This window comes from Plecotus auritus (assembly GCF_963455305.1).
Source record: "Plecotus auritus genome assembly, chromosome: 2".
Classification (NCBI taxonomy): domain Eukaryota; kingdom Metazoa; phylum Chordata; class Mammalia; order Chiroptera; family Vespertilionidae; genus Plecotus; species Plecotus auritus.
Window position 1 is genome coordinate 185,919,368 of NC_137771.1, and position 22,936 is coordinate 185,942,303.

The 22,936-nt window shown below is 40.1% G+C and overlaps 1 protein-coding gene across 7 annotated transcripts in view; it reads left to right on the top strand.

The window, feature by feature from the left end:
• Positions 1 to 22,936, top strand: part of MCF2L2 (MCF.2 cell line derived transforming sequence-like 2) — a 204,964-nt gene that overhangs the window by 52,323 nt on the left and 129,705 nt on the right. For 5 of the 7 annotated variants that reach the window (XM_080653993.1, XM_080653995.1, XM_080653996.1 and 2 more), the window contains exons 4-8: positions 5,378 to 5,468; positions 7,997 to 8,116; positions 15,253 to 15,369; positions 16,737 to 16,886; positions 22,674 to 22,798. In XM_080653993.1, the coding sequence (XP_080510119.1) occupies positions 5,378 to 5,468; positions 7,997 to 8,116; positions 15,253 to 15,369; positions 16,737 to 16,886; positions 22,674 to 22,798 (603 nt within the window). Of the gene's footprint in view, positions 1 to 5,261; positions 5,469 to 7,996; positions 8,117 to 15,252; positions 15,370 to 16,736; positions 16,887 to 22,673; positions 22,799 to 22,936 lie in introns of all 7 variants that reach the window. The other 2 variants (XM_080653998.1, XM_080653999.1) reach the window with 2 other exon arrangements.

A 22,936-nucleotide genomic window follows, 5' to 3' on the forward strand; every position in this document is an offset into this window, starting at 1 on the left:
CTCTGTAGGAATTCCTTTCCCATCCTTCTAGGACTGGCTTAACTCCTACGCATTCGTCAACCCTCAGTCTGATGTCATTTCTGCAAGGAAACCTTCCCTGACCCCAACCCTGCTCACCCAGACTTTTTATTTCCACAGAACCCAAAGCTTACCCCTGGTAAACACCATAGTAGATGGAAATGATTTCTACCTCTTCCATTAGACTGTGAACTACTCCACTAAATAAGGAATTTAGGTGCGGGGGCAATGTTTCTCCTTCCCTCTCCTCCCCTTCCCCTCCCCTCCCCTCCCCTCCCCTCCTCTCCCCTTCCCTTCCCTTCCCTTTCCTTCCCTTCCGTCTATAGCCCTAGCATAGGGCCCAGCACATAGTAGGTTCTCAAGAAGTTATGTTGGTCAAATTTCCAGTATGGTATGATTCATTCCATCTAAAAGTATTTTTATGGGGCGAGAAGGTGGACACTGACAGAGAAAGAAGAACCCCATTCCTCACTCCTGCATTGACCTCCAGGGTTATAGGGAGTTGAACTTGGTCTCCCTCCTTGGCTCAGTTGCATCCAAAATGATCACCCATCAGCTTAGTACTTTCTTCTTCTGTGGGGAGCAGTAAAGAAGACAATGAGCAGGGAGGTGGGCAGCAGGTAGACATGGCCCCCATTATATTTGTTTCAATCTCACTGTCTAATTTTACTGAATCCCTGGATGTAGTCATGTGCTAAATGAAATTGGTGACTTTCATTTTGTGCTTGCAGCCTTTTTGGAGTCACACGGAGGACCATACATTGAATGCCATCTGAACCAGGGTAGAGAGAAGCATCGAGGGGTAGAAAGCCTTATCTCACAGATGTAGAAAATAAGACAAAACAAGGGGCTACTTTTTGGCCCTGATTTCTTTGTTCTGCTCTATGTTCCTTATATAATTGTTAGTGAACTTGGGAGTATTTTTTTTTTTTCTGGAATGTTGTTTGTCCCTTGAGAAAGAGTGCCTGCCCACTTGACCATTCATTCCCCTTTCCTCTTCCTAGCATTTGCTCAGACTGTCTCACTGCCTCACCCTTTGGTTTCAACATAAAACAGAGACATGAGAAAGCCTGAAAGGGGAATTTGACCTTATTGTCCAGTTTCCATTTCAGGTTCCTATTTATCAAAATGTCATAATTTCTTCAATGTCACAGTGTTTACCAGGCATCAGAGCACTGCCCAGTTGCAAAATCTTTATGGGCAGTTGGCAGAGGGTTTATGACATAGAACCAGGAAGAACTGGTACAGTCAAAGAAGAGAATGACAGGATATGTAGGACAAGGAACAGTGTTCAGATATTACCTAGATCTATTGCTTTCCTCTTCTCTACCTTATTCATTTCTCCCCCTATCTTTAATATCTTTCTTCTTGTACTTTCTTTCAGTTTGCTTAATTTTTGTCATTTTTTTGAGTTGAAAATTATATTTTCATTTTTATTTTATTGATATAAATGTTTAAGGTTATGAATTTTCTCTCATCCCTGCCTGTTTGTAATTGTTTGGAGAGCTATGTTATAGTATGTGTTTGTTTGTTTGCTTAATGACTAATTTTTTGGAGGAATTTTTATTATCTAAAATGTTTTTATAAAATAGACTTTTTTTTTTTTTTAGCAGTTTTAAGTTCACAGCAAAATTGAGTGGAAAGTTCAGAAATTTCCCATCTATTCCTTATCTCCCAAGGCAAACCTCCCTCATCATTAACATCCCACACCAGAGTGGTACATTGTTACAACTGATGTACCTACATCGACACAAAAAGTCTGTAGTTTATATTGGTGTTCACTCTTGATATTGTACACTAGAGGCCCAGTGCACAAATTTGCGCACAGGTGGCGTCCAGCTGGCTGGCCCTGTTAGGGGCCCATCGGGCCGGGCCAGGGTGTGAGGGGGGCCGCAGGTGATTGACGGGCTGGCCCCACCCCCTGGTCAAACTCCCGGTCGAGGGGACAATTTGCATATTAGCCTTTTATTATATAGGATACTATAAGTTTGGACAAAAGTATAATGACATGTATATACAATTATAATATCATACAGAATAGTTTCACTGCCCTAAACAATTCTCTGTGCTCTGCCTGTTCATCCCTCCCATGTCCCCAACCTTTGGCAACCACTGATCCTTTTGCTGTCTTCATAGTTTTTTTTGTTGTTTCCAGAATGGTATAAAATTGGAATCATGCAGTATATAGCCTTTTAAGATTGACTTCTTGGTCATAAACTCAAACTCCAGCCTGGTAATTAACAGAGTTTATTGAGGAAACTGAAATATGAGGTGTGTCTCGAGCAGTGGGGACTTGAAGTCACTATATAGAATTAGAGACCCATAGAATGACAAAGCTGAAAGGAGTGATTGATACAAACTTGTGCCAGCCTACCATTTTGCCGATGAAGATGCCAAGAGATGCTGAAAAACTGGAAAGCATCATGAATTCTTTACTTCTCAATTTAGAATAATATTAAAAACAAACAGGTAATAAACCATAGGTCAATCATTTTTTTACTCCTATACCAGGAACAACCTTGAGCACTGCTCTTCAAAAGAGTAACTGTCAATAAACATGAATGATCCTAAAGCGTATTTTGATTTCCTTCCGTAAGAAGCCCCATAAGCAGGAGCAGTGACCATCATGTAAGTGTTTGGAATTAGGTATTTGAATTATGGTTCCCAGTCGTGTTGGTTTTCCATGTTTAGCACTGAAAGTTCTGTGTCCCAGGAAACTCCTCAGTCTTGGATGAACTGGGATGGTTGGTTGCCCTACATTGGACTCAGTTCTTATTTCACAGCTTGACCAGTTCTTTTTTCCACAACTTGAATTTATTGGATTCTTTCAGTTTTTAAACTGAGTTATAATTTGCATATAGTAAAGTATACAGATCTCAACTATATATATTTACCTGTTTACATACCATGTAGTTAAGAAAAATACCACATTCACCATGAAACCTTCCCGGTATTTTGGAGTCAGAACACATTTATCTCCTTCTTTTGTGTTCAGTCTGCTGTTAAACAAATCTGAGCTCTTAATTTCAGTTGTTGATGTTTTGTAATTACAGAAGGTCCACTTGATTCTTCATTATAGATTTTAATTATACTCTGTTGAAATAATGCACCTTTTAACCCACTTTGTTTATCTACCAATATGGCATATTGATCATAGTAATTTTGAAGTTTTTGTCTGCCAATTACAAAAACATACATGAGACAGTATCTATTGACTATTTTATCTCTTGATTATTGGTTACTTTTTCCTGCTGCTTTGCAGTTCCATTCATTTTTTTTTTTATGTTGGATATGGTGGATATGTTGTGGAGATTTATCTACTTACAAATAATATTAGATTTTTATTTGCCAGGCAGTTAAATTACTGGTGGAGCACCTTGATCTTTCTGGGGTCTGGTTTTAGGTTTTCTTAGGACAGTGGTCGGCAAACTCATTAGTCAAATATCAACAGTACAACGATTGAAATTTCTTTTGAGAGCCAAATTTTTTAAACTTAAACTTCTTCTAATGCCACTTCTTCAAAATAGACTCGCCCAGGCTGTGGTATTTTGTGGAAGAGCCACACTCAAGGGGCCAAAGAGCCGCATGTGGCTCATGAGCCGCAGTTTGCCAACCACTGTCTTAGGGCAACTCCATTCCTGTTTTGTCCTTACTCCTAGAGTATAGCCTTAATCCTATGGCAACTCCGATGGTGTTTCATTTATGCTAGAATGCAGCCTTTATAAGAGTTTCACCTGAATACACAGGTTGTTCATCAAAGTCTGTCTCTTCTGGCTGGGCCTAAACACCAGTTGTCTATCTTCAGAATGTGCACGTTTCAGAATTTCTCATCAGATCTCACATGTGCAGTAGCTATTCTCTGCCAGCCTCCTGGAGTCTCACCTAAACTTGCAGGGCACAGGTCACAAGCATTAAAGTGGAATTTCCATGAAGACTTCTGGGGTTCTCTCTCTGAGGTTTTTCTTCTTGACAACCACCCCCCTCAAATCCTGGCCATTTTTCCACTCATAATCTCCAATCTCTGCCTCTTCCACCCAGTGAGACCACCCTTCCTTGCATCATTTCCTGGAAAATGTTCCCAATAAGAGAGCCTAGGTCAGAATGGGGCTGTGGTAACGGGTTGGTCTAGTGATGTTTACTTCAGATAAGTATTTATATTTTCTTACAGATTTTGCTTAGATCTTCTGCCTGTTTCAACCTACAGAAACTTTTTAGAGCAAAGCTCGCCTTTTCCCAATATTAGAGAATTATTGAAGGTTTATTATAGGTCAGATACTTTTTGTATACTTTATGTCTTATATTCTCCATAACAAGCACGTAATAAATAGTAATAATAGTACTTATACAGTATTACCAAAGGCCAGGCATTGTTGTGAGCATTTTATACATCTCATTTAATATTTTACATATTCATTTAATCCTCACAGATAGGTACTATTGTTGTTTTACAAATGAGTAGTCTGAGAAGCTAGACTAAGTAATGTCCCCTCCAAAATACACAACCTATAAATGGCAGAAGCCCAGGTTTCAAACCTTGGCAGTCTGGCTTCAGAAAATGTGCTTTCAACCACTTTACTGTTGTTGGTGGTGTTCTCATTTTACAGATGAGGAAACCGAGCCTTAGAGAAGTTAAGTGATCTCCCCAGTGTCTCATTGCCAGTAAGTGGCAGCACTAGGATTGAAACCAGGCCCCGAAGCCCTTGCTCTTTCCTCTCTACTTCCTCCCAAAGAGAGAAGAAACGTTTTCCCTAGTAGGACTTTATTTTAAAAGGATTTTGTGAGAATACTATTGTGGGGTCTTAAGAGGAAACCAGGCAGCTTCCTTTTGGTCTTAATGAAGATCTCTTCTCACGCACATGGTTTGCTGGCTGTTTATGGCCAGGCACTGGGAGGGAGTTGTTTTTCCCATTGACACGTGTTATTTCTGAGCACCTCTCGGAATGACTCCTAGGGAAGGACATTGACAGCTCTCTGAATGCCAGTCTTGTGAGTAGGAGATGGCAGAGCTCCGCCTTGAGGTCCTCCGCCTACACTGGGACACGTGGTACTCAGCTGACACTTGCATCTTCTTTCAGGCATGAGCATGTGTGCTCTTGGGTGTTTCATACTTTGCCAGCCAGAAGCAGAGGCCTTGAGAGGGTTTGAGACACCAGCTATCTCTGCTGTTTAGGCTGCCAGGTGAGATGAGGAGATGATTCCTTTGTCAGGGAAGCCAGACCCAGTTACTCCCTTGTGCCATGCAGGGCGTTTACACATGATCCTGGAGCGCCACGGAGGCTGTAGACTGCATCCCCTGAGGAAGCCGCCCAGAACCTGTGTGTCTCACCTGGTCTCTGATACTGACCACCCTCTTTTGCAGTATGGAGGCTGCCGGCATCGGGTTCATCATTGTTATCGACAGACGAAGGGACAAGTGGAGCTCCATAAAAGCATCCTTGACACGAATAGCTGTAAATATTTATTTTTGTGCATTTTTTATAAAAGTAATTTATGTAGTCTACCCAATTATTTCATATCAAAGTCACAGGGAAAAGGTGATTATTTTATGCCAAATTTTGGGAAGGTCTTTGTTATGTCACACCCATATCCCCTCTGCCACCTAAAGGTCACTGCAGAGAATTCCTTTCCATGTCAAAAGCTTCCTGAGTCTCTCTACTTTACTTCTTTCTCTGGTCACTGAAGAGGGATAGGTAGAGCATGCTGGGAAGTTAATGCCCCAGGAGCGACCTACAGCTATTGTGTCATAGAAGTTGGTGGATAAATACCCCAGCTTCAGTGGGACACTTCTGAGGTATATTCCATATAGTATTCAGAGGCTCCCAGCCTTTAAAAACAACAACAACAAAAAAACACAAACATTTTTATTGATTTTTAGAGAGAGAGAAAGGGAGAGAGACAGAGAGAGAAACACCGATGTGAGAGCAGAACATTTATCCGCTTGCAACCCAGGCATATGCCCTGACCCGGAATCGAACCGGCAACCTTTTGGTGCATGGGGATGACACTCAACCAACTGAGCCATACCAGCCAGGGCCTCCCAGCCTTTCTTGCCCACAGCAATCCCTGTTTTGACATATTGGTTCTCTAGCCATCACTTTGTCACCCCCCACCAACTTCCTCATGTGCTGCCTGGGATCACCTCCTCAATAAACTCTTTCTACCCAAATCCTGTCTTAGAGTTTACTTTGGGGGTCACCCACTTTAAAACAGTCTTCTTTTCAGTATTCAAATTATTTTTTCACATATTAGAAAGACACAAGCTAAACCAGACAAAATGATATTTAAGTAGCTTGATTGAAGGTGGGCTTACTTTTGGCATTAAATTGTGCAGCCTTGGATGGGCTTTCTTTTTATCTTATTAGCCTGATTTTTATCCCTGTTTGTTGCCTTTTAGCAAATAGATGTATCCTTTCTCTGTAAGGACCTCAGACCAGAGAACTCAGTCGCATGGGCAGGCAGAGACACCTCAGGGCAAACCATACCAGCATTTCCACCAAAGCATGGACTCTCTGGGGCATTTGGGACTGGCTGAGGAGGATGGGATATGGCAGGGTGGTAACGTGTGTAAAGAGGCTCAGACAGGAGAGGGACATTTGAAATCTCACTTATGCCTACATGCAGAGGCAGTCACACACACAGATCTGCACACATACAGAGTTTCCCTCAGATCGCTTTAGAGCCTCAGCCATACACAAGGAGTGTCTCAGCTCATTTCCTGCCATGACATAACAAAATGCAAGGTTCTATTTAGGACGTTGCATTTCAAATATGGGAGAAGGGAAGTCTCCCTTCCTTTGTGCATGGATTGTTTGACCCCTTTGGTTTAGTTTTGGTTACCGGATTTTTGGGGGAGATAACTACAAACTATGGTTGACGACTGGAGGATTTGGACACTTGACAGTGCCCATGACTATTCCAGAGGTCTGACCTCTGGGGAGTTCTGATTTCCCAGGGTCCATAGAAGATACCTGAGTCATCTAGTACTTAAGACTAATTTGTCCAAGAATTACATTGATCACTTATGCATAAAAGATACTGTAGTGCAGGATCCCTGGATACCAATCAAAATATCTTCATGTACTCATTGAAAATACAGATACCTGGACTTCATTTAAGTCCTAAGGAATCAAAACATTCCAGGGCAAAGACCAGATTTTTTTCCTAACAAATACCATGGGAGGTTATTTTTGGGAGCCACTGGAAGAATAGAAAGCCACGAGGAAAGGAAGAGTTGGATTCCTAACTTGGCCACTAAGTTGTTATATGAATCTGAGTTATCTCATTTCTCAGGACCTCACCTCAAGATGAAGACAATGCTTCCTGAAAGCAACATAGCAATAATATGATCAGAAACCCTAAAATACTAAGCCTTTTACTCAGTAATTCTTCCAGGAAGCTATTTTAAGAAAATGTTCCAAAAGATGGGTAAAGATGTTCATTTCAGTGTTATTTTAATAGCAAAAATATGGACAAGCCTAAATCACTAGCTATAAGTAATAGTTAAATAAATTGTGCACCCATGAAAAATATTTCTAAATAATTTTTAATATCAAGCATAAAAGCTCATATTTAGTGAAAAGGGTAGGTTACAAAATATTTCTATAATATGAGTTTAACCATGATAAAAATGTTTAAGCAGAGAAAATAGCTTATAAGTAATAGGGTTAAAATATTAAAAGTGGCTATGAGATCATAAGTGGTTTTATTTTTCTAATGTATAATTTTATTTCCCAATTTTTCAATAAAGAGTATGAATTTTTTTTATAATCAGAAACATTTTTTGTGTTTGATTTAGTTTGGTTTTTATGGAGTGGTTTGGATTATCTGATCTCTAAGATCTCTTTAGCTCTGAAATGTGAAATATATTCAAATTCTTTGGCATCCATGGTGTCCACTTTAACTTAGTCATTTGTGATCTTAGGCAAGAGGAGTCCAATGGATGTGATATTTGCCCTGACACTTTTCATGACCCTTCCAGGTAGCATTTCCTGGAAACTTGCAGCTCATATTCATCCTTCGTCCATCTCGCTTTATCCAGAGGACAATCACTGACATTGGAATTAAATACTATCAAGATGAATTTAAAATGAAAGTACCGGTGAGCATGACCTTTTATCTTGTATTCAATTACTTGGGGCAAGTGGAAAAGATGGCACTGGAGCTGTTTTTAAAAATATATATATTTTTATTGATTTCAGAGAGGAAGGGAGAGGGAGAGAGAGATAGAAATATCAATGAAGAGAGAGAAACATTGATTGGCTGCCTCCTATAGGCCCCACACTGAAGATGGAACCCATAATCTGGGTATGTTCCCTGACCGGGAATTGAACTGTGACCTCCTGCTCCATAGGTCGACGCTCAACCCCTCAGCCATGCTGGCTAAGCTGGAGGTAGGACTCCAAAGGTAGAGAGGGAGAGAAGGACATCTGGGCAGAGGAAGCAGTATGTGTAAGGACTTGGAGGAAGGAAGTACACACTTTCTGTGAAGATCAGGGGGAAGCCCCTTGTTGTAATATATAGTCTTTTGAAAGAAAAGGTAGAATAAATGAAATTGGTCTTACATGTAAGGATAAGGGTCTGGCTTTTATTCAGTAGGCAATGGGGACCCAGTGAAGGTTTTTGAGTTGAATGGGTAAATGGTACTGGAGTCACATAACTCTGAAGGCTGGTGTCCAAGACTGTAGAAGGAGATCGAAGGATGGAGGGAAATTGTAGTAGTGTAGGTGGAAGAAAATAAGGATCTAAAATATGGGGGTGACATAAATATAGGCAACTGTAGAGTGAAAATAAAAACCAACATGGTGGTACTTACAAAAGGAAATCAAACTAAAGATTTTATCTATAACTTTGGCAGAGATGTGGGGATAACAGCACTTTCATACTTGGCTGATAGAAATGAAGTTGGTAATAATGAATGTGAAGGACTAATTGGCAGTATTTATAAAAAATTACATTGTAAACACTCTTTGACCTACCTATTAAAGTTATTCTACAGATACTTTCATACTTGTACACAAAGCTACAGATACAATGATGTTCATTTCCAAATTGTTTGTAATAGTAAGTAATTGGAAACAGCTTAATGCCAAACAACAGGGACTGATTAAATAAATTATAGTCTACCCAATTGGTTAAATACTTTGCAGCTATTGAAAGTGGTAAGGTATGGTACAAGCACAGTGGAAACAGTTGGCAGTTCCTTATTAAGTTAAACATATACTTAACTTATGACCCACCCAAGAGAAATGAAAACATATGCTTACAAAAAAGCATGTACAAGAATGTCCATTAGCAGGTGAATGAGTAAAGAAATTGTGACATAGAAAGGTAAGTACTGTAAGATTTCACTTATATGTGGAATCTAAAAACAAAATGAATGAATAAACAAACAAAAAAACCCCCAGAAAACAGAAACTGACTCATAGATACAGAGAATAAACTGATGCCAGAGGGGTGGGAGTGGAGCTATCGGTGAACAAGGGAAGGGGAAGGGGAATAAGAGGTACAACCTTCCAGCTACTAAATAAATAAGTCATGGGGATGCAATGTGTATAGCACAGGGAAAATAGTCAAAAATACCATAATAACTTTGGTGACAGATGGTTACTAGACGTATTGTGGTGATCACATTGTAAGGTATATTAATGTCTAATCACTATGTTGTACACCTGAAACTAATATATTGCATGTTAACTGTACTTTAACAAAAAATAAATTAAAGCCCTATCCTGTTTGGCTCAGAGCATTGGCCTGCGGATTGAAGGGTCCCAGGTTCGATTCTAGTCAAGGGCACATGCCTGGGTTGCGGGCTCCAACACCAGTAGGGGGCGTGCAGGAGGCAGCCAATCAATGATTCCCTCTTATCATTGATGTTTCTATCTTTCTCCCTCTCCCTTCCTCTCTGAAATCAATAAAAATATACTTAAAAAATAAAAATAAATTAAAAAATGTGGCATATTCATATAATGAAATAACATTATGTGATAAAAAGGAGTGAAGTACTGATACATGCAACAATAATGGGTGAATCTCAAAAATATTCCCTTGAAAGAAGTTAGACATTAGCAAATACATACTCTGTGATTCATTTTATATAAATGAATGAATATAAAGTTCAAGAAGAGGCAAACTAAGCTATGGTAGATAGAAAATCAAACAGCGGCTGCTGTTAGGGTATGGGGAAGTAGAGATTGATTGGAAGGAGGTGTTAGGGAACTTTCTGGGAAAATGTACTACATCTTGACTGGATGGTGTTACATGTGTGTTTACATTTGTTAAAACTAATTTAACTATACCCTTAAAACCTGTACATTTAAAAATGTAAATGATATATCAATTGAAAAATGTAAAAACAAAAAATAGAAAAATAAATAAGGTAAATCTATAGTGTTACAGAAAATTTCTAATATATATTTTTTGTTTAGTTGGAAATAATTTCAAACTCATGAAAACAACTTTAAGAATAAGAATAGTACAAAGAATATTTCATGATCTTTACCCAGATTCACTTATCTGATAGCATTTTATCCCCATTTGCTTTATTATTTGTTATTTGCTTCTCTATATACTTTATTATATAGATATATACATCTCTTTATATATAGTACGTATTATATTATGTTTTTTAAAATATATTTTTATTGATTTCAGAGAGGAAGGGAGAGGGAGAGAGAAATAGAAACATCAATGATGAGAATCATTGGTCGGCTCTCTCCTGCACACCCCCTACTGAGGATTGAGCCCACAACCCTGGCATGTGCCCTGAAAGGGAATCAAACCATGACCTCCTGGTTCATAGGTCAAAGCTCAACCACTGAGCCATGCCAGCCAGGCCATATTATATTATGTTAATATATCAATACATGCATTACATTAATATATTATATAATGTTAATACTATATGATATATGATATAATACATGCATAAATATATTTATCTCTATATACTGTAAATAATATATTACATATATATTACATATACTGAGAGATATACATATAAAGATATATACATATATATAGTAGTAAGTGATTGAAAAAAATGTAATGCCCCAAAATAAGGAATTTGAACTGAGTATTTGACCAAATGTCATATGTGTTTGTTTCCCTGGTTGTGTATAAAACACACCTCTCCATGTGATAATATGTACACAGATACTAGTACATATGTGATTTATGCCCTGCTTCTCACATGGTACATCTATATACTAAGGAGAGAATGAACACCTGCTTTATCTTGATACTATGTCTTTTTAGCCACTTCTGTTTGTGGTAATGTATTGATTCCCTATCCATCATACTTTTAATTTTAAACTAAAATCAACTTTTTAGAAAACTCTTAGTCAGCTAAACTATTGGCACATTTAGCACGGTATTTTTAAAAAAATATATATTTTATTGCTTTTTTGCAGAGAGGAAGGGAGAGGGATAGAGAGTTAGAAACATCGATGAGAGAGAAACATGGATCAGCTGCCTCCTGCACACCCCCTACTGGGGATGTGCCCGCAACCAAGGTACATGCCCTTGACCAGAATTGAACCCGGGACCCTTCAGTCCGCAGGCCGATGCTCTATCCACTGAGCCAAACCAGTTAGGGCTAGCAGGGTATTTTTTAATGCAAAAAGTTAATTCTATAAGATAAACTTACAGAGAAGATTGCATTCCCCTCACAGCTCTGCTGTGCCACAGAATTCAGAGTCCTAGGTTACCATGCTCTGGTGGACTCAATCTTCAAAATATATTTTGTTCTTTTTATGACAGTTCAAACTGTTTGTTGTCTTCTTTACTTTGTTAGTGAAACATGATTGTGATATTAGCACTTTACTTTGTAGCATCCTGTCCTCTCTTATTATAACACTAGAGGCCCAGTGCATGAAATTTGTGCACAAGTGGGGTCCCTAGGCCTGGCCTGTGATCAGGGCTGATCTGGGGGGCGACTGGCAGGCAATTGGGGAGGAGGGGGCGGCACTGGCACCCGCCTTAGCTGGCCTGGGGCCTGTGGGCTGGGGGCAGCTCCTGCATTGAGCATATGCCCCCTAGTGGTCAGTGCGCGTCATAGTAACTGGTCGTTCTGCCAGTAGTTCCATTGGTTGGTTGATTTGCATATTAGGCTTTTATTATATAGGATCTCCCTGCTCATTTCTAGTGAGATAATAGTTATATTTTCACAGGTTGAGTGAGGGGAAAGGAATTCATTTTGCCTGATTCTTACAAGAACTAGGTGGACTGGGATATAACAGTAGTTAAGTGACTTAGCCTCGCTGTACCTTTAGCCAAGGAGAGGGTTGCTCTGAAATAGCAAAGGGTTTCTGAGAGCCAATTGCTGGCACATATCTATTCTAGAACAGATATCCTCATAGCAGCCTGAGAAAATTATGTGAAGTGGCTAAGGCTATGGTCATACAAATTGGTTTCTTAGCATGGATTGTGTGACAGAATACAGGAAAGATCACAGATAATGGCAATAATGGTAAGATCACAGATCTCCCTGAACAGCTTTAAGCAATTATAGATAAGAGCATAAATGTGTACTGAAAAGGAATAGGTAGGACATTCTTAATCTAGAGCAGCTGTTCTAAGAATGTACATGCTGGATATGGTACAGTTTGGTGGTGCCCAGGAGGAACTGAGAATGAGCTTGAAGGTGGAAGTTTATTATACTCACCTCATGTCACCCAAGTCCCACGGGGGAAGCCCAGGTTTTGCTCAGAAGGCAGAAGCAGGATGAAGGGGAAAACCTAGATCAGAGTCTTTATTGGGGTTTCCTTGGGAAAGATGAGAAAGCAGAGTCCTGCCAGTGAGGTGGCATGGAAGACCTGGGCCTGGCACGATAGGTTTCTGAAACTCCAGGCTGTGGGGCAAAGTTATTTCTGCCCAATACAATGTTGCATAATGCTATTAAAAAAAATTCCAGTATTACCAAAGCTGCTACTGTTCTGAGAAGAAAAAATTATTTTTCACTTGATAATTTCCTGTTATGTGTCCTATAATTTCGAATTATAGAAAGACTAAAAATCTTTTTGAAACTCCAAAAAGTGGTTTAAATTTTTTAGGAAAGACACAGATGGGTTCACATTGTTTTTCTGTTTTCTTTTTCTCATATTATAAAAATATTTTTTTAAAATTCCCCAACTCTTTTTCAGAACTGAAGGAGAAAGTCCTGGGGCCAATGAGGTTAACAGAGTGCTCTGTGCAATCATATCCCACTAAACCTTAGTTCCGTGAAGACAGGGCTGTCATGCTTGCTATTTTATCCCTCGGAGTCTGGCATTTATTAGAAGTTCAATGCATATTTATTGGATTAATACATCAGTTTTGTTTTTAGCTATAGACTTTAGGCCCTAACTTAATATTGTTTTCATTCCAAAGTGGACTTATCACTTAACTAATACGATATGATAATAGAAGAAAGCCTATATTCTTTTTAAAGATTACATTTTTATTGATTTCAGAGAGAGGAAGGTAGAGGGAGAGACAGAGAGAGAAACATCAATCGGTTGCCTCCTGTACGCAACCCGACTGGGGATCAAACCCAGAACCTGGGCATGTGCCCTGACTGGGAATCCAGACGATGACCTTTCCATGCACAGGCGCATTCAACCCACTGAGACACACCGGCCAGGGTGAAAGCCTGTATTCTTATGTTCTCTGACCAAGAATCAATTTTCAAAATAATCAACAGGGAGTGAAGGAATATAAGGTCATTAGATAAAGGCATCAGAGGACACATTTCAGAGATAGGAAGGAGGGGTCCATGCTTCTGATCATGAGTGACTAGGAGGTGTGGTGTTATTGCCTGGGACAGAGAGCCAGGGCCCTGCCTGCGGGCAGTTTGGACGGTGTCACCTTCCTCTAGATGTGTGGGCATTCACTCATGGGTGTGTTCATCAGCAGGATTGTTAATTTATGAAAACCCACTTTCTGTTACTTCCAGACCTCCTCAATAAGGGTAAATTGGGGGTACATCAACATTCTTCATGAGAGTGCATCCGTGTAGTGAATCTTCTCAGTACACACTCCTCAGTTGGTCCCTGTTTTCTAATTTTATTTTGATATTCACCAGCCCACCCTTTATTGGGGTTCTCATCACAGATGTTTAGGTCTCAGTACAGCACCTGATTTTGGTGGCTAAAAAGTCACTAATTATCCGAGAGATGCAAATCAAAACGACAATGCGGTACCATCTCACACCTGTCAGAATGGCTATCATCAACAAATCAATAAATGACAAACGTTGGCGAGGATGTGGAGAAAAAGGAACCCTGGTGCACTGTTGGTGGGAATGCAGATTGGTGCAGCCACTCTGGAGAACAGTATGGAGTTTCCTCAAAAAACTAAAAGTGGAACTCCCATTTGACCCAGTGATCCTACTTCTAGGAATATATCCCAAGAAGCTAGAAACATCAATCAGAAAGGATATATGCACCCCTATGTTCATAGCAGCACAATTTACCATAGCTAAGATTTGGAAACAGCCTAAGTGCCCATCAGCAGATGAGTGGATTAAAAAACTGTGGTACATCTACACAATGGAATACCACGCTGCGCTAAAAAAGAAGGAATTCCTACCATTTGCAACAACATGGATGGAACTGGAGAGCATTATGCTGAGTGAAATAAGCCAATCAGAGAAAGATAAGTATTACATGATCTCACTCATTTATGGAATATAATGAACAACATAAACTGATGAACAAAAACAGTTCCAGAGACAGAGAAACATCAATCAGACCATCAAACCTCGGAGGGAAGGTAGGGGAGGGTGCGGGTAAGGGGGAGAGATCAACCAAAGAACTTGTATGCATGCATATGGGCCCAACCAATGGACACAGACAACAGGGGGGTGAGGGCATGAGTGGGGGAGATGGTGGAGTAATGAATGGGAGAAGAAGGACACATATGTAACAACTTAATCAATAAAGAAATTTAAAAAAAAAAAGAGTAGGCCTTAACCTCAGAACTTCAGACAAAAATTCACTTCAAGCAAGACCTGACTTCTAGGCAGCTTAGAACGGAGCTCCCTGAGCCAAGTCGCCGTTTTGTCACAGGCTATTCAACGCTTTGGCGTTCTTCTCTCAAAGGGGAAAAGTGGAAAGGGACTTTCTCTGCTGGACATAATAACCATTTTGGATATAAATCTCCGAGAAGGCAGAGTTGAAGTACTACTTAACGGTAGAATCTAGATGAGCTACTATTTAATCATCTGTGAGGAATATATTAATTTGTTTCCTCTTATAGATCGTTATGTTAAATTCTGTCTCTGACCTTCAAGGCTGCATTGACAAAAGCCAACTGACAGAGGACTTGGGGGGAACTCTGGAATATCGCCACAGCCAGTGGATCAGTCATCGAACTGTGAGTACCAACTTGTGTGCCCTTTTCAGCGTCTCTCCTTATTTTCCCGAAGACAGGGTTGTTTAAGATCAACTGTTGGGAGGTCATTGCCTATGACTACCTGCCGCTGGGGAGGTTGGGTTTACCAAGCCACAGGTTGGCAGAAAAGTAGGGTGAGGGGAAAAGTCTGGTGTTTCTCCTGCTGACTCCCTTCACCTCTCCTCATTGTCTGGCATGGGAGTCTTGAGCACTCAACTTAGAATGCACCGGGGAATTTTTCAAAGAACCAATGCCCTGCTACAGCTCAGAGAAATTATTTTATTTGAGTTGGGATGGGTCTCCGTCATTGTGGCTCACAGAACTCTCCAGGTGATTCTAATGTAAGACAGACAGGAAGTTGTGAAAGCACCTGACTTACATAGGGTTTTACTTTTCCCTACTTATTCATATTTGTGGCGATTATGCTAAACTAGAAGGGTCAGAATAACTGAGGAAAAAGTAAAATTGAAACCAAATAACATGTTTCTATAAAAAGTTGTCATGCACCTTCCCCTGCTCTCTTAGCCCCTATGCCCTTGAAAAAATTAGATTTTCTAAGCAAAATCAGAAGCTCCATGCCCACCCTGAAGGCAGCGTATGGTGTCAGCACACCTGTCTGTATCTGGTCACTTTGGAAACAGGTTGCCCAACTCCTGAACTACATTTAATTAGGTTTGAGAATTCACCTTGTTTTAGAGCAGTGGTTCTCAACCTTTCTAATGCCGCGACCCTTTAATACAGTTCCTCATGTTGTGGTGACCCCCAACCATAAAATTATTTTCGTTGCTACTTCATAACTGTCATTTTGCTACTGTTATGAATCGTAATGTAAATATCTGTGTTTTCTGAGATAGAAATATAAATGATGAGAGAGAATCATTGATCGGCTGCCTCCTGCACGCCCCCAACTGGGGATCGAGCCCACAACCCAGGCATGTGCCCTTGACCAGAATTGAACCCAGGATCCTTCAGTTCACAGGCCAATGCTCTATCCACTGAGCCAAACTGGCTAGGGCTAATGTTACATGTTCTTAAGGTAACAAACAGAATTCTGAAGTTGAAAGAGCTTACCTTGTTTGAATACTGCCTGCCTTCCTTTCTTACTGCCCAAGTAATAGGATTTTGAGCAATTCATTTGGCCTATTGAAATTCCCTCTTCTATAAAATGGAGATAAAATACCTCACACTCTGGATTATTGAGCTGGTAGACAAATGTAGAGCACCGAGTATAATACGCGGCTCTTTGTAGGTACTCAGGAAGTGGTAGCTCATTCTACAGTCCTTCCATTGATAAAGCATATTGGTGAATGTTAATCCTGCCACACTGTTATGATTGTCTGACCTTCCAGGCCATCGAAAACTTTGCCTTGACATTGAAGACCACTGCCCAGATGCTTCGGACGTTCGGGGCCCGCCTGGCCGCGACAGAGCTGCCCAGAGGCGTGCCGTCTACTGCAGAGTTGCTCATGTCCCACACAGAGCAGCGGGACAAGCTGCAGGTGAGTGGTCAGTGGCCTCTCACAGTCCAGCCTCTGTGTCAGCAGATGGTCAGCCTCCTGGAGAGAGCTGGGAGCAGAATTAAGTTCTCTTCTTCCCTCTTCTCCAGTGACTTGGGAGCCACCGAACATCTTCAGCCTTTGGGGTGGGCGGTATGTGAAGAGAAAACCTCTTTGAGACTGGATGGTGCATGTAAAAGGATTGCAGTTAAGACCTGTGAGAAACATCCCAGCAAAGGGAAACTCATTCCAGCTTTGTGCTGGTGAGACGAGGTGGGCGAGCATCCCTTTAAGGGCAGCTCAGGACAGAGCAAGATGCAAGAGGCTGAAAGTGCAGTGAGAGCAGGAGTCAGCTTTTGAAGCATAAGCTTTTCTGGGGCTGTTGTGAAATCTGGGGCTGCCTACCAAGCTGACATATTGCTTCACTTTCCTAGGGATGTGTCTTTTTATTTGGGGATTAACTTGAGGAAGAGGACCAGGGAAAACGCTCTGAACTGGGTTTAAGGAGAGGCACCTATTAAGTGATTCACAAAAAATACGTTAGAACTGTTTTTATGAGTTGCTGACGAGGGAGCTTAGCAGGTCCTTTCATGCAGTGAAGGGAAGTCTTCATGGATGGGTGTCGAGCCATTTTCTGCCTCCAGAAACACAAACAGACTGAATACGGAATCTATTATTTCATAGAAGAGCAGAATTCAAGTGGGCAGCAAACTGAGGATTAGCAGGTTGAGACAGCTAGGCATTGCTTGTACTCCTGCTGCATGGAGCTTGGGAAGACCTGACCCAAAATCTGCAAACATGCTTTGCTAAGTGGTTGATTTATTTGTTCATTTATTCAACATTTATCGACTACTCCACACTACATGCCAGGAAAACAAATAAACAAAGACTGCAAACTCAATGAACACATAATTTAGTTAGGGGAGTCTCAGAGTCTCATTAATGAGGCAAATTAATTCTTCCATGTGTCAGGGAGCACTGTTTAATTCTCTTTTTAAGGAGGTTGCTATCGAAAAAAGAGTTCAAACTCTATCCCCTAGATGACCCTGAGTCACTGAAAGATCTGGCTGGGAACTGTGAGAGCCGGAAAGCATCCTGGAAGCATTTAGATAATTTTCCTTAAAAACATCCCTTAAACGTTTGACCCTTTTCTTTGCCCAAGTTCACCTCCTATGATTCTTGGAAGAGATGGTATGGGGTACAGAGGCCAGGTCTAGGGTGCCCCTGTGAAGTCTGCCAGAAAAGGGTTGGTGGTCCCGGCCACAGGTCATAGACTCTGGGAGCCTGCAGAGCGGTCAGCTAGTATACCTGTGCGATGTTGAGAACGTGGAGCATGGCAGGAAGGCACTGGGCACAGAGCTCTGGCCTGGGCTCATGAGCAAGTGTGCTCTCTGCCTCGATCCAAGGATGGTTTGGAGAGGTTGTAGAAGCACTGAGATGACAATGTGGTCAGTCGGGGAGGTCTCTGGGGGAAAGGTAAAATATTTTTAATTTTAGATGAGGACACGTATCTGAGGGGTGAAATCAGCTAGGGAGGTCCTGCTGTATGTGCAGTGAGGGTTCCTGGGAAAGGCAGAGGGATGGGTGTTCCATCATGTCTACACAGGCAGAGCGGTCCACAGAGGGAAAAGGGGAGGGAAAGAACCACCCTCAAAGATGAAATAAGGCCACTTCCTTGGGCATGGCAACAAGCTGTCGGTATTGAAACACAACCCTGCACAAAGAAGGCTAAAACTTCCCTCCGATTATGTGGTGCAATAACTTTGTAGATCCACATAATGTGCAGTATTGTCTGACATTGATAAGAAATGACTTACACTCCGTCTTATCTCAATTTTGTTAAACACCCATGTCTAACCAATAAGACAGAAGAAAGGAATTTAGGAGATTCCACTCAATTAGTCTTTTAGTAAGAAAGTAAATGCAAAGTCTTGCATAAACTAAACTGTTATATTACATTTATATTCTGTGCTGCCCTAAAATCATGGAAAAGACCTATAATTATTTTAAGATAAAATTCCCAAAGAGTTTAATTTGTCCAAGTCTTTATCTTGAGTAAGAATATTAATTAAATTTAGATTGAAATATAGTTATTCTGTCTTTATTTTGCCAAGGAGTATTAATATCCCTTTAAAGACAACACAGAGAAAATAAATAAATAAATAAATAAAGACAACACAGAGGGTTTTTTAAAGCCTTTTTGTGATTGCTAATTTTTGGTATAACATAAATTTTGATTCTTGGTTCCTTATCTTGTAAATTAGAAGCAGAAATACCAAGATAATTAAATTAGAGTTACATTTTTCCTTTTTTTCCATCCAAAAATGCTTTAAAGAGAGAAAGGGTTTATATTTTTTAAAATAATACATTTAAACTTTTATTAAATGCTTAGTAGCTTTTATGGTTATTTATACATATTATTTTATTCTTATTAGAGAATATTATTTATCAAATGGTCTATAACTAATTAAATAATTTTTCCATTTGGAAAGCACCTTTTCCAAGTGAAAAACCAATATAAGATTCATTCCTCAGAATAGTGAATTTTTAAAGCTACTTAAATAGGTATGTCTGTTATAGTGTATGATTTACAGCTTTCTCCCAACCTGGAAAGTTTTTTTCTAAACAGCACAGCATTAAGAAATTTGGCTCAATATCTTGATTTCCTTTCTCCTGGGGACTTTTGGGATCCCTTATTTTATTATTTTGTTAATCCTCACTTGAGGATATTTTTTCCATTGATTTTCTTTTTCTTTTTTTTTAGAGAGAGTGGAAGTGAGGGGGAGAGACAGAGAGAGAAACATCCATGTGAGAGAGTCACATCAATTGGTTGCCTCCTGCACGTGCCCTGACTGAGGCTGGGAAATCAAGCCTGCAACTGAGGTATGTGTCCTTGACCAGAATGGAACCCACGACCCTTTGCTGATGCTCTAACCATTGAGCGACCGGCTAGGGCTTGAGATCCCTTATTTTAGATCCACATAAGCACCTAGTTGCCTCTAACAATCAACCAATCAAAATAGGAGGGTCAGTGACTTTGGGAACTTTTGCAGCCTGGCCTCATTTACTAAGTCTTTATGGAATTAGAGTAATTCTAAAATACTTATTTTGACTTCTTCAAAATTATCTTCCAAAAAAAATCAACTCTTCTCTTTTGGCTACACTGGTATATCAAACCTTGAAATAACTATGTGAAGTGAAAGAAGCAGACACAAAAGCCACATATTGTATGACTCAATTTATATGAAATATTGAGAATACACAAATCTCTAGAGAAAGCAAATAGATTGATGGTTGCTAGGGGCTGGGAAGAAGGAGAAATGTAGAGGACTGCTAATAGGTATGGGATTTTATTTGGGGGTGATGAAAATGTTTTGGAAAAAAACCCCATGAAATTATATACTTTAAAGGGTGAATTTTAAGGTATATGAATCATATCTCAAGTTTAAAAAGAAAAGATCCTTGGGCCCTAAGGCAGCAATATGCTAACTACAAACCCAGTGCAGATATGTACTTTTCTTACCCTATTTATGACCCTACTGTCTTATTCTGAGCTACTCTTAGAAGCAGTTCACAGAAATAGGCAGTTTCCCTCCTGAGCCCCCAAAAAGGTGATTCTCACTTCTTCTCTGGTCTTATTTAGGCCGGAAACACAGGGCACTGGCCTTCCATACTTAGGTGCTTTAGTCAACTAAGACATTGTACCATGTATTCATTTAAAGAGGGTAAGACTCTCATTTTCGTTGTTGTTGCTAAAATAAGAAGTTTAACAGACCCATAGGCCTTTTCTCATCATGCAAGGAGGGAGGGAAAAGTTCCAATGGTCCTTCAATCATGTGATAAGCAATCTTTACAAATATGAATACTGCTTAGTATACAGTATTTGTTCCATTCACTATTCATTCAGTTTTGTTCAGAGATGACAATTCCATCAATATTACCAAAGTAACAAATAATCAAGAAGACAATCAGAATTACATAGTCTCTAGAAATAATCTGATAGTCTTAGGAGTTTTTAAGAATCCTTTGTTCAGGCATTAGCCTGCAGCCTGCCTGGTGCCTGGGCACTGGCCTCCCCCTGGGGCCCCGATCTGCATGAATTCATAGAGATACATGAATGGATAACATCAGCAAATGGTATTGGAACAGTGTATCTCTCTTCCTATCTCCCCTGGCAATATGCCTCTTCTTTGTTGGGCCCCTCCACCTTTCCCCCCAATTCTGCATCATGCACACACACACACACACACCTATAGACTATATACATACATATATATATATATATATATATATATACATATATATATATATATATATATATATATATATATATATATATATACATATATATTTCTAATAATGGCTAATGCCAGAATACTGCTGGAAAGCTAGAAGCTCAAGGGCAGTTAAGAAAAGAAGTGAGAAAGGAAGCCAGGACTCTCTTTAGTGGGGAAGAAGAGGAGGGAAAAGCTATGAGTACTACTAATGAGTGCTTCTTCCACTGCCAGGCTTGTCTTGTCTATTCACCTGTAACCTGATTTCTTTTAGACTATTATTAATTCATCCAGCCTACAAATATTTCATGAACATTGATGAGATAAGAAGAAATGAGGGCTGATACCTAGAATGGAAAAGAAGGGATATGTCCAGTTCTCAGGCAGAAATACCAGCCAAGTGGCCATCTTGAGGCATTACCTGCAGTGGACAGAGCCACAGCGGGGCTAGATCAGAGAAACCAAATCTGTCATGAGGCTGAGAGTGGACAGTGGAAGCCTTCAAGTGCGTGAATACTGGAGTGGGGTGGGAGACAAGGAGCAAAGGCATGCAGTTGAGAGTGCCGGACTTCTTTGTGACCAGAGTGAAGAGTATAAAACTCCTCCCACAGGGAATAAGCTGGAGGCTGTGTGAAGGCTGGAGGTGGCTAGGCCTGGAGGAAGAGAGTCAGTGTTTATGTGCATAGGTGTGACTGTTCTGTAACTATGGGACTTTCACTCTCAGCACACCAGACCAGCATCGTGTGTTACCCAGGAATTAAAACCAGAACTCCTGGGAGCAAAGTTCTAGGCCAGGCTTCACCTCCTTTGCCTTGCCCCATGGTTAATGCTCAGGGCATTGAGACACCTTCACTGTGTAAGCAGAGGACAAGAGCTGTTGGATTTGGAAGGAGATAGCCTGATGCTTCCCCAATTGCAAAGCCCTAGGTCTCCATGTACAAAGAGCAGAATAGAGTTGCCTTGGAAGTATGAATCTTTCCACATCAAACTGAAATTGCCATCCACCTCTGCCAAGCTTTTTGGAAGTAGGTGGAAGGAGAGCAGGTGTTCATTGATGAGACCAAATGAAGTTTGTTTTTTCTTTTTTTCTGGTTAACTAGCAATTGTTGCATTATTATTGCATGACAGTTCCCAGCATTTAACATTCAATATCTGCCATTTTCTTGTTTCTGGTCACTGTCTTGGATTAGAACCATTTTTTATTAACTAATTTTGCTTTTAATTTACAACAGCTTGAGATACACACAAAATTTAACGGTTTTTGGAGAGGGAAAGTAGATGGGCTGTGGACAAAAAAACTAGCTTTTCCCCCATGTATATCCTTTTGTATATTTTTAATTTTGTCATGTGTAGTATTAGCCATTCCGAATAAATAAATTAATTTTATAAATAGGCAGCTTTAATTGTTAGCATTTAATTCCCTGAGTGAAAGGTAAACCATTTTCCATACTCCAAATCTACCAAGAATTTTTTCCATTAATTTCTTATAAGAGAGACTATATTTCTCTTTCTCTAGGATGAGCTAAAATTACTTGGAAAGCAAGGGGCCATATTGCTGTCATGTATTCAAGAACCAGGAATCAAAAGTCCCACCAGGAAGCTCAATCCCAATCAACTTGAGAATGTAGCTACCATGGAAAGGTGAGTGAAGGTGGAATATACTTTTTTAGGAGAGAATAGAACTAGATGATCTGAAACAACCAAGGACAGACTAGAACAGCTACTCTTGGGTCTTGGTAGGTTAAGAAAGAATAATATTAGAGGCAACAATGGGAAAAT